This window comes from Mesoplodon densirostris, chromosome 7 (assembly GCF_025265405.1).
Source record: "Mesoplodon densirostris isolate mMesDen1 chromosome 7, mMesDen1 primary haplotype, whole genome shotgun sequence".
Classification (NCBI taxonomy): Eukaryota; Metazoa; Chordata; class Mammalia; order Artiodactyla; family Ziphiidae; genus Mesoplodon; species Mesoplodon densirostris.
The window spans coordinates 113,995,048-114,007,598 of NC_082667.1; the positions used below are offsets into that span (position 1 = coordinate 113,995,048).

Genomic DNA, 12,551 nt, shown 5'->3' on the forward strand with positions numbered 1-12,551 from the left:
TTAGCCCTCACAAGAATGTTCCCAGGGAAGCTCGCCGTCCACTTTAAAGGTGAGGGAACAGGCCCAGAGAAGTTAAGTAACTTGCCCAAGTGTCAAGAAAAGGGAGTTGAACCTCATATGAGGCAGAGCAGGGTGCAAACCCAGTCTCCTAGCTCTGAATCCTAAACTTTCTCCTCAGCTGCCCCCTCCAGGTAGCATTAGAAGTCCTCTGAAGTATAAAAGGGCTTTTCAAGAATTAAAAACATGGTTTTACAAGAACAGATCCAGAGCAGTCTTACAACCCATGTTGAAGAGTTACCTGTGGGGGGGCGGGGTGGTGAGAGTGAGGGAAAGGGTGCATGAGGGCAAGCCAGCTTCTGGAACGTTCTTAGGATGGCTGGCTGGTTTTAAGGTGACTTCTGGGATCAGACATGGGTTGCTTTCAAGACCTGCTTGGACCAAAGATATTACCAACTTTATTTCAGGAGAAGGAATTCACATCCGGAGGAAGCATCCTGGTCTGAAGGAGGGTTTAGCTTTGGTCCTTGTGTCCTTGACTTTATGCTTTTCTCATGAATCTGACCCCACAGCGGCCATATAGGTGACTGCTCGGTCCTCTCTGTGTCCCACTTTGCCCTTTTGTTGAACGGGGCCAGAGAATGGAGGCATAAAGCTGGGCGGCTCTATCATAAATGCCATCAGCTGTGGCAAGCACGGAGCTTGAGGAGAAAGTTCTCGTGCACAAAAAGGGCTTTTCTTTACTTGCACCTTTTCTCCCTCCCTGGGACTGTCTAGGATGGGAGATTTGGGGCTTCCAAGATCCTCTACCCCAGTCTGATTACACAGGATAAGGATGTGGGTCTTCCTCTGCATCTGACAGAATGTTAACCAGGACGGTATCGTGCAGCTGGGAAAATGCTAGGTTTGAATGGAAAAGGTCGAAGCAGCCTCTCCTTTTAACTCTGTTTTTTACTTGAATTTCCTGAAAACATGCATCAGGGGGTAGGGATTAGCAAAGGGAAATAGTAAAGGACAGAGTTTGCTACAGCTTGTTTCTGGAAACTGTTTGCAGGACTGATTTGAATGTATATAACATCTCTATCCTAAAAAGTTGAAAATTAAGACCGTGTGTAATGACAGTGCACGAAGAGATCAGACTGGGAGCTCTGACTCCAATTCTGTTTTCTGTTGCTGGGTCATTGTGGAATTTCCAGCAATTCATTTCCCTGAGCCCTCAGTTTTCTTAGCTCCTATGATGGGAATGTGCCAAAAAATTGCCTGTCTTAGCATTAGTTGAGGTACAGATGGGGGGTGGAGAATTTTGCAGATATAAAGTGATGCATAAATGCTCCATTAGAGGAGCAATTTCTCCCCACCAAGTGCTTTTTAAAAATCACTTTCCAACCTGCATTTAAAAGAGGGGGAGACATCTCACCAAGGTTAGTGGTGTGTTCCAGGAAGCGAGAGAGCAGGGCCCATGCCACCTCTAGAGTCACACCGACTGGCATTTGCGTGCTCTGCCCTCTCCCTCCCCACCCCACGCCCTATGCCACCTGCTCTGGGAACAGGTGCTCAGCCCTCTCCCTGGCTTGACTAGTTCCTATAGTTTATTCTCATGCTGCCATCTATAGGTGCCCACGTATTATCACATGCTGAGTCGGGCCGCTGACTTTCCTGTCTGGTACCGGTTAGAGATGTAAGAGGGACGCTGAGTCAGCCTCTAGGTTATTCTCAGGCAATTTCTCTTCTGGATGCACAGCCCCACATGTCTTGCTTTTCCCCCTGGAGGTGAGAACATATTTGGAGAGAAGGCAGAGCACAGAGGCTGGGGTCGGAGCAGCTCTGAGCTGCTTGAGTGGGGAGGGGGCAGGGTAAAGGGAGCTCCTGCTGGGGAGAGGAGCTCCTGGGGATGAGTCCTGAGCCCACCCACCCATCCGCATCCTGCAGGTGAACACCTTCCAGGCCGTCCTGGTGTCCGACGGCTCCTATACATTCACGCTCTTCAATTACTACGAAATCAACTGGACCACTGGGACGGCGAGCGGTGGTGATCCCCTGACGGGACTTGGGGGAGTGATGGCACAGGTAGGTGGTTCTCTGGCTCATCCTCCTCTGTGCTTCTCTTCTTATGCTCTTAGCATCTGGGGGGAATCCTGCTTTGAACTGGAGAAGCGTCTGATCCTGCAGGTGGACTGAGGGACTAGTCTTGCCCATCTTTGATACCTGTATCCGGGTGTGGCATGAACTAGTGGGCCTTTATCACCTGAAATGGTGGCCCCAGAGACTCCAGGAAAAGGGGGTCTCTTGATTTCAGGTGTGCTGAAAACAAGATGGGGGGCAAGTAAACCAAGGTCAGGGCGGGGGGGAGGGGATGATGTGTGTGCTCAAAAGTCTGCTCTTCCTTTTGTGCTCTAGGCAGGATTTAATGGTGGAAACATCACCAATTATTTCAGCCTCCCGGGGTCAAGGACCCCTGATATTGTGAATATCCAAGAGACCACAAACGTCAATGTTCCAGGTCGCTGGGCATTTAAAGTTGATGGGAAGGAAATTGACCCAGCCAATGGCTGCACCTCCAGAGGTAAAAGCATTTCCTCTTCTCTGAGGCAAAGCAAGGTTAGCTTCGTTTAGATAGACAGGCAGGCTTTTAAGCCACGGTAGGGGGGACTTATTGCTGATTTGTTACCCTTTGAAGTCGTCTGGGTAATGGAGATCAAGGTCATTTGTGCTTGCACGTTCATCACTGCAGGAGCTGAAACCCTGCGCTGGCCAGACCGCAGTTTCTGAAGTCTTTGCCTGGGGTATGAACACAGCTCCCCATTGGGAACTACTGCAAAGTGGACGAGGCTCTTGAATGATTCCTCAGCCAGAGGGACAGAAGAGAGCCCTCCTGTTCAACATTATTTATTTATTTATTTATTTATTTATTTATTTATTTGCGGTACACAGGCCTCTCACTGCCGTGGCCTCTCCCGTTGCGGAGCACAGGCTCCGGACGCGCAGGCTCAGCGGCCATGGCTCACGGGCCCAGCCACTCCGCGGCATGTAGGAATCTTCCCGGACCAGGGCACGAACCCGCGTCCCCTGCATTGGCAGGCGGACTCTCAACCACTGCGCCACCAGGGAAGCCCTAACATTATTTTTGTTGTCGTTGTTGTTGCCATTTTCCCCTTTAAATTTTCCTTCTCATTTTTACTCCTGCTCTACCACCTGCACTTTGTAGATCCATGGGAGTGGGTGAGCTTGGAGCGTCACCACGTCTGTACGAGAGTAAATCAGTACTTCCTAGTATGATTAGAAAGAAAGGAAAAAATGTGTCATAGTCTTTAGGGTAGCTTCTCCTAAAGTCCTCCAAGCAGCAGCAAAACATGCAGGAATTTAGGGAGAATCAAAGCTGGCTTTAGGTCTGTGTGAACAAGCTGCAGGTGAACCTCCGTGGGTTTCCTTTACATTGGCATCCAAAGTTTGGAGCCTCCTCTGAAATGTCAAAAGCCCTTCGGATGTACAAAACAGCCCAGGACTCTCACAGGGACACCATGGTTTATAGATTCCAGCTTCTTATATGTCTAAAAGTATTCAGAAAACAGGATTTCTGGGCATATTTCTGCCTCTAGGAGTGGAGGCTATAGCAACTACAATTAGTCAATCATCTCTCCATCTGTCTGTGCATTTATCTACCCATCCACTCACCCACTCACCTACCCACCCATCTACCCATCTACCCATCCATCCATTCAGCCTTCCAGCCACTGCATCTTTCCAAATGTGCTTAGCCACTCACTTAGGTGCTGAAGATGGTGCTTGCTCTGGACCCCCATGACCCTACCATGGTAGAGAAGAGAGCACAGAAACAGTGATGATACAGTGTAAGACCTATTATGAGAGACATGAGTGCAGGGTACTGTGTAAGCACAGAAGATGACCCTGGGGAAAATGTTTCCAGATTCCTAAGGAAGTTATGGGTTGGGATGAAAATTTCAGGAGGCCTCTTGCCCTCCTTCCATTGAGAGCATGGCCAGGTGACCTCTGAGTCTCAGCAGCCCTGAGGGCTTTGATATGTGTAATAATCAGAAGAGCCATATTCACCTGATCTGAAATGCCCACACCCTCTGCCCCCATCCCCTGCGCTGTGGTCACACTTATCAAACCTCTGCTTTTGCTCTGAGGAAAGGTCATTTGTGAAGATGGCCTGCCTGGGCATCCTTGCCTCTGTGGACTCTGTAAAGTTCTCCATGTTCAGAAGAGCAAATAAATGTTTAGAGCTAAGCCAGTATTAAACTGGACAGAAAAGAATCTAGCTCCAAACGTCACCAGGATTTCAGAGACTGCGCTGTCTTCCCTTACAGAGTGTAAACACATCTTCATCTAAGGTCTATGAAGATACCAAACCAATGCCCCGTTATCTCTCTCGCTTTTATGGCCTGGGCTAGGGACCTACCCAACGCCTCTCGCCTTTGTCCAAGTGTCATGGAGCTGACTGGCTGTGGCCATGCTACCTAAGTGCCGGGTGACAGCCTCTCCTTGAGTCCCGGGAATGAAATGCTGTGATAATGGAAAACACTGGCTCGCAGAGCTGTGGGGTTGGTCAGATGCCAGCTGTGTACAAAGTCCTCACTTTGACTTCATTCTTTCCCTCCTGAGTTATGGCTTTGGGTTTCACATACAGGACAAATTCAATCTCCTCATACAGGCTGCTGTGCATTTTAATGTGCCACTGGACATACGTCAATCTAATGAGATGGGGATTTGGCCTGGACGATAGCAGGGGAAGTGTTGCATAGAGCTGGTTTATTATACCATCATTTTGCAAACAAAATTATCTCAGAGAGTCTACCTTTTGGTCCAAACCTCCTCTATTCAAAGACATTTCCCCCTCATTTATTGGAAGCCTGAGAAAGCAGAGATTGGAAATCATACCGAGTGGAGGCTGTTAGAGTATATGCAGCCTGGGTGAGTGCCAAAGGACATTGAGGTTGGAGGGGCCTGTTTTCAGGGCTGATGCATCTGAACTACTGGGACTGTGAATACATCTATTATCCCACTCAGGGGCCATATGAAACGTAACTGCCCGTTGAGACATAATTGTTCCTGTTGGACAGCTATTGAAAGGACTGTCCAACTGCCATGGCTTCTGCCTAGGCTCACCTGGCAGCTTTGTGCTCTGCATTAGGTATTCCATTTTATAAAAATTTGAGAAACCTTTTCAAGCTACAGTTTCAAACTATAGTTACTCCTGGTGTATATGATAGTGTTTACAATTCTTAATGTTGTATCTTTGATACTTTCCTTTTCAGACAGTCTCAATGTACAAATACTTCTACCTTATTGACCTGTGCCAACTTTTTATAGCATCTCTGTTCCCCAGGAGGCAGGGATGAGAAAATAACCTTGTCCACATTCTATGGGTTAGAACATTAAGACAAGTGGAAGTTCAGTCAGTAGTCTTGGCAGTTGATTGCAGACTTGTGACCATTGCCCAGTTCTCTTGACTCCGACCCCCAACCAAGGATTAGGTCATAGCCCCCAGCCCAGAGATGCTGCCGTGTCAGCTGAAGGTTGATATGAAGAACTGGTAGATTTCAAGGCTTTTGGTGGGGGAAATCATTCATTTAGAGAAATGGTTTTAAAGACTGAATGCCTACCAAGGCAATAGAAGTATTTTAAACATTAGCACATCCCTTAGGACCATTCCCCTCCCCATCTCACTGTTGTCCTGACGTAGATTCTGTCAAGAAGTTCTGTCCACGGGATAAAGAGAGAGGAGTGCTGGACTTAGACCGGGCCTCTGGTGAGGGGAGAAGACAACTCGTGTAGGTGTAAGTTCTGCCTAAACAGGATTTATGAGCCTGGGAATGTGGGAAGCCAGGGGTCAGCCCTTTCCAGAATTTTCCCAGGAGGCCTGGGATTTAAATTTGTGGGTCTGACTCCTGATTCTTTTCTGGCACGTACTGAGCCCCCAACAGCTGTTTGTTGAATGAGTGGGTGAGTGAATGAATGATCACGTTTGCAAATGAACCAACAGTGTTGCCGAGTTACCCGGGGGGTGGGGGAGGGCCTTCTTTCGGAACACCCTTCCTCTTATTGCCGAAAGGAAGGCAAGGACTGCCGTGTGTCCTGGTGTATCCCATGGAGTGAGACAATGTGTCTTTCCTTGAATGAAAGTGTGCTCACCAGTGGTGGTGAAAATAATGTCAAGAGCTTAGATTGGATTCAGACAGACTTGGCTTGGAATCCTGGCTTTGCGGCTGAGTTGCTGAGTGATTTGGATGAATTACCTAACTTCTCTTAAGCCTCAGTTTCCTCACTTGACAAGTGAGGGCAACACTTCATATCTAATCGGGTTCTTCTGAGGATTAAACGGTATAAGGCAAGTAAAGCCTTTAGCCTGATGCCCAGCACAGAAGGTAAATGCTCAATAAATGTTAGTTCTACTGTCCTTATTCCCCAGGACAGTTCCTTCGGCGAGGGGAGGTGTTCTGGGATGACCTGAACTGCACCATCAAGTGCCGCTGTCTGGATTTCAACAACGAGATCTACTGCCAGGAAGCCTCCTGCAGCCCCTACGAGGTGTGCGAACCCAAAGGCAAATTCTTCTACTGCAGCCCGTTGGAGACCAGCACGTGCGTGGTATTTGGGGAGCCGCACTATCACACGTTTGATGGCTTCCTCTTCCACTTCCAAGGCTCCTGTGCCTACCTGTTGGCCCGACAGTGTTTGCATACTTCCAGCCTCCCCTTCTTCAGCGTGGAGGCAAAGAACGAGCACCGGGGAGGCTCAGCCGTCTCCTGGGTGAAGGAGCTCTCGGTGGAGGTGAATGGCTACAAGATTCTCATCCCCAAAGGAAGCTACGGAAAAGTCAAGGTGAGACCCTCTCCATCCTTCATGGAGAGATGGAGAAGCTGGAGGTGCTTCAGCCTGGGGAAGACTTTCCCAGATCTAACTGCTGTTTGCTCTTTGTACCAAAAAGATGCATGGATCTTTGTAAAGATCCATGCAAATATCTTGTAAAATTCTTTACTAGGCTAAATTTTGTTTGTACAAGAGCTAACCTAAGCTTTCTCTTTGACATGTCTATCTGCTGTTTATCTTAAAGTACATTTAACTTCTTAGTTCACACACACACACACACACACACACACACACACATCCAAGCTCAGACATAACTGGGAACAGAAGTAAATTGTTTCTCATGAACCTGGCTTGCAACAATGGTAGCCACATGGCCATGCCCTGGAGACAGTGTAAACACAAAGTACAAACCCATAATTCACTACAGCTTTCGATTAACACTCTCACATCCCCCCATCCTGTTTACCCAAGAGCTGGTGGCTTCATTCTCAGAGAAACGTCCAAACTGATTGGTGTATCCGTAGGCACTGCCTATCCAGGCAGCTGGAGTGGGCTCTGTGACTTCTTTAGTGAAGCCTGGGTGGAAAGTTCCCCTGAAAGCTTTACCCAAACACCCCTTTAACAGAATCCCCCACTCCTGCTTGGAATGGGAGAGAACACGGATCTCTGTGGTGCATTTAGCATATGCAAATGTCTCCTGTCCCTGTCTACCTGGATTTCAGGCTGGGGCATTGACAAAAGAGGGAGAACAAAAAGCCAGTAGCAAGTACTCAATTTGTGGAGGCCCCAAGTTTCATGATGTTAATGGAAACCTCACGGCAACCATGTATTTATTGAAGCAATAATAACCAGGACCACAAGGGCTTGATTGCTGCAACCCCATGCAGTCCTTAATCCCCAAGCATGGAGGTCATCACAGAGATTACAAACCAGAACTGATGCCGGTGTAGGGAGGTCTTTTTTTAAAAAACGTGTTGTAGTTTTAATTGATGCAGCGTGTCCAACAAAAGGCAGCACCAAGGAACTAATTCCACTTTTTCTGGCTCTGCCCTTCCTAGGTCTGTGCAGCATATCTGTCATAATAAGAAAAGTGGGCTATTACAGTGGTTAAAATGCCAATTTGCTTGGTATTTGGTTAGTCTCCCTAGAGACAGCTCTGTAAATCAAATCAGAGGGAAGAATTTGGCTGCAGAAGTTCGCAGTTTTTCCCTTTTAAATTTCTATTGTGCTGTTGAGCACTAAACTTGTCCTTGTAGATAGATGCTAACATTTCCAGCTAGAAAAATGTTTGCTAGCTCTCCCCTACGTCCTTGTCTTGTGGGGATGATGTGTACATTATCTGAAGTTGGAAAAGAAAGCTTCATGCTGTATTCCTATTTTCCATTTTGATTAAAATTCTTTTCCTTTCACAGTCAGACTCCTTTTTTTAGAAGGAAAGGGACACCAGCCCCTTGCTTTCAGGCCCAGCAGCTCTGCTAATTTTGCGTGGCTCTCTTCCATCGTCCGAGCGTAGGGCATGGATTCCTCAATTTTCTGTAGCGACAGGGAGATGTGGACGTGAATGTAAATGTTTCAGAAAGAAAAGGTTATGTGATTCCAACTGCAAGCAAACAATGGCTCCCTTCTCCTTTTGCCAAATGGCTTCCGAGCGTCTCTGAATACACCTGCCCTGCTGGGGAGGGTGCCTCCATGGATGGCAGAGACCCCACCCGGGGTGAAGTGGGGACAGGCAAGGGGGGTGGGAGGCAAGAAGGAGCCTGATTTGCCGACTTCCAGACACGCAGGGCGGGGCCTTGCAAACAGATCTTAACGAACAGGTTGCCTTTCTCCATAAGCTGGGATTAGGAACTGGGCTCTGAATATGCATTTTCCCCCTTTGAAATGTTCTCAAGTGACAAAATAAACAATTTAGGATTGTGTATGCTAATAGGGGCCAAAGAAAGCCAGCTAACATCCATATATAGTAAATGTCTCCTTCTAACTAATACTTATCAGTTTTCATCTTTCTCCCCCAGATAAAACTGAGTAGTTTAGGGTACACCAGGGAAAAGAGTGCCAACGCCAAATAGCTGATGGTGATGAAGAGCTCTGATTCTGGGGTCAGATCTGCACAAGCCTTGGGCCACCACTGCCAGCTGAGTGGCCTCTCTGAGCTTTACTTTCCCCATCTGTAAAATGGGGTAATCGTGTCATGTCTAGAAGGCAGGGCTCTTGGCTGTAGTTTGGACTTGGCTATCTCAACTCAGCACTGGACAAAGGCAGTAGGAAGCAGTGGAGGGTTGGGTCCTGTCACCCACAAATTATGCAAGCCCTGAATCTCAATTTCCTCATCTGCAAAAGGGGGAGACGGTAAGGACCTTCTTAAGTTGTTGTGAGGATGAAATAGGATAGCCATATGTGCGACAGCTAGTACAAAACCTGGCACCCAGTAGGCACTCAATACTCATTCCCACCGAAAGTTCTTCTCATTCTAAGGCCTGTCCTACGATGCTACTTCTCTCTCTCAACCTTACTCCCACCTAACCCTGCCCCTACCCACTCCTGGGAGAGACACGGTTAAAGGGGGTCCTGGCTGGTCACGGGGAGATGAAGGGAAGCAAACAGGGAGACTCATCAACATTGGCTCATCAGGAGCTGAGGACTGGGACAGCAGGAAAGAAATAAGAAGCCATATGGGCTGGGTGAGAGTCCCCAGTTGCTCCCATTCCGAGCCCTCTGGGGTACAAGCACAGGACTCTATAAGGTGTGGCTGAAACTGAGACATGCATGAGAAAGAAAGGGGGAGAAATGACCACTTATGCCGGAAAAGAAAAAGGGAAAATCTGGGCAACGCCGATGGGCGGCGTAGGGACACAGGCAGTGTGCGTGGGACGAGATCGGATGCAGCAGGGGGATGGTTGCAACATCCAGAGACAGTCCCCCCACACACACAGCCGCACCCTGTGGCTTCTGCTCTGAAGCACAACCACTGTCCTTTGTTAGCAGGGGCTGAGTGAGAGGAGAGGAGGGCATTCAGCGAGGGAGGTATTTGGCATTTATGATTATACCGCCTTGGAGAAGATTTCACTTCCTACATCTCAGCACAGAGCAATACACAACAATCATCCAGTGCTCTTGATGGCTGACCTTCCTCAGCTTTTCTCATCCTTGTTAGCTAACTTGCTACCTGGGAGATAAGGATAAATCAGTCAACCCCTGGGTGTTTTTTTTTTCTACTTCCTGCTCTCATAGGATGGCTTACATCTCAAGCCTGTTTTTTTGTTCCCTTCCCCCATAAGTCATACTAATTTCTAGGGACAGGGAATTGCACATGCCATTAGCCATGGTAAACCTTGGGAGCGATGCTTGGACAGTCTATTGTCTCACTTCCTAGACAACCCAGAGAGTTGCAGCAATGGTGGCACTAAAGACCCTTGATCTTTCTGTGTGCCAGAAATCAGTACAGGTGCAGGGCAGCCTGGACGTGCACTTACAGTCAGCCCACCAGGGCTGTTCCAGGACTAACCATCCATTCCAGCCCTCAAAAGTGATGTCTAGAGATGCCAGGCACGTTAAGGGTGAAAAAGAAGAAAATTAACTCTCTGTTGGAGGCTTATCAAGCCACTTACACATGGGACTCACTCTTTGTTTTTTTTAACATCTTTATTGGAGTATAATTGCTTTACAATGGTGTATTAGTTTCTGCTTTATAACAAAGTGAATCAGCCATACATATACATATGTTCCCATATCTCTTCCCTCTTGTGCCCCGCTCCCACCCTCTCTTTATCCCACCCCTCTAGGTGGTCACAAAGCACCGAGCTGATCTCCCTGTGCTATGCAGCTGCTTCCCACTAGCTATCTATTTTACACTTGGTAGTGTATATATGTCCATGCCACTCTCTCACTTCGTCCCAGCTTACCCTTCCCCCTCCCCGTGTCCTCAAGTCCATTCTGTATGTCTTTGTCTTCATTCCTGTGGGACTCACTCTTGATTCTTCCCCCACTTCTCACTCCCCCCTGCAAAAAGCCCCAGGCCCTGCAGAGTGTCCACCACGAGCTGTCCCTCCTCCACGTCTGGATACACGTCAGGCCTCGCCCTCATCAGTCCTGGCCTCCAGCACCAGTTGCCCGCCTGATTTCTCTGTTTCTAATCTCCACCTACTTCAATATACCCTTCGTACCGGCCAGAGTGGACTTTTTCAAACACAAATCTGACCACATCATTCTCTTACTTAAAACTTTTTGGAGCTCTTCCTACAGAAGAGAAATCCAAGTTGTTGTTTTTGTTTTTGTGGCGTTTTGTTTTCTCTTAAAAACATGCTTCAAAGGCCCTCCAAGATCTGTTCCCAACACAGAACTCAGAGCAATTCTTCCAAAACGGAAGTCAGATCATGTCGATCTTTTGCTCTGGGCGCTCTCTTCGCTCTCGGCTTCCCTCAGAGTCACAGCCAAAGTCTCTACAATGGCTGACAAGGCCCTGCCTGTTCTGGCTGCTCTTATCTCTCTGCCCTCCCCGACCACTGCCTGCTCCTGGCTCTCCGCTCCGGCCACACCAGCCCGTGCGAACCCAGCGCCCAGCACGCTCCACCCCAGGGCCTGGCCATCCCCTCTGCGTAAGTCACTCTCACCCCAGATAACTGCACGGCTTCTTCCTCATCTCAAATATCTCCTTCCCCGTGGGGTCTTCCTAGACCCTCCTGTCTAAAATTAGAAACCCTCTTCCCTAGCACTTTGGATCCACATTCCCAGCTTTATTTTCCTGCAGAACACTTTTCTGATGTTGTTATGTATTTTAGGTATTGGTTTTGTTTGCTGTTGGTCTCCTGAAGAGGAATAGACAGTTCCAAGAGGCAGGGATTTTCGTCCGTTTCACTCTTTGCTAATCCCCAACTCTTAGAACAGAGCTTGACACACAGAAAGGGCTGAGTTGACATCTACTGAATGAATGGACCCTGCCTGTGTCCAGCTTCCTCTCCAGCCGCCCATTCCCTTCCCTCTGCAGTACAGTGACACCCCGATGACTGTCTCTATTCTCATGCAGCTACTTCTAACAATGTGATTTTATTCACTTGTTCTGGAATTCTCTGTCCCCTACTCTTCCTTAGGCTGCTTCTGTTTATCTCTAAAGACCCAGGTCAGACTTAACTGCCCCTAAAAACCCTATATGACACCCCCTCCCCAGGCTGGATCAGTGGTCAGGTACCATTCTCCCACTGCATCACTGCATCACCTATGAACGTGTATTTAAAACTGTATGTCATAAATATCCATTTGTGTCCCTCTTCCTCAGTAGACCCAGACCTCATAATGGGCAGGGACAATTACTTTTTTTATTCTTTATTTCTCAGCACCTAACATCGTGCTTGGTACCCAGTAGGTGTTCAAATTTATTGTGTTGAATGATGGTATGACATAGGCCTGGTATCAGGAAGTGACAGGGTGAAACACTCAGAGAATAACACCAGGGCAGCCTCAAAGCTCGATGGTGGGGACAGTTTATAGAGCACCTTCCAGCTGGGAAGAGGGGTCGGGGGTGCTAAGGGCAGCGAGGGGGTCATGGAAAGTATGTGCCTTAAGCTGAGACTTGAAGAATGGATTTCGAGGAGAAAAGGGGAAAAGCCAGGTAACTAGTCTTTCAAGAAAAGACGTGAAGCTGGCCCAAGAGCCAGCCAGGAAGTGTTGACGGCCACCTGGTCCCCAGAGGGGTTTAGAGTGGCACTAAGCAATGCACGTCTGTCACA

General features: G+C 48.2%; 1 protein-coding gene across 1 annotated transcript in view; it reads left to right on the forward strand.

The window, feature by feature from the left end:
- TECTA (tectorin alpha) overlaps positions 1-12,551 on the forward strand; it is a 66,464-nt gene that overhangs the window by 7,976 nt on the left and 45,937 nt on the right. The window contains exons 4-6 of the mRNA XM_060103319.1: positions 1,927-2,064; positions 2,395-2,560; positions 6,428-6,840. Coding sequence (XP_059959302.1) covers positions 1,927-2,064; positions 2,395-2,560; positions 6,428-6,840 — 717 coding nt within the window. The remainder of the gene's footprint in view (positions 1-1,926; positions 2,065-2,394; positions 2,561-6,427; positions 6,841-12,551) is intronic.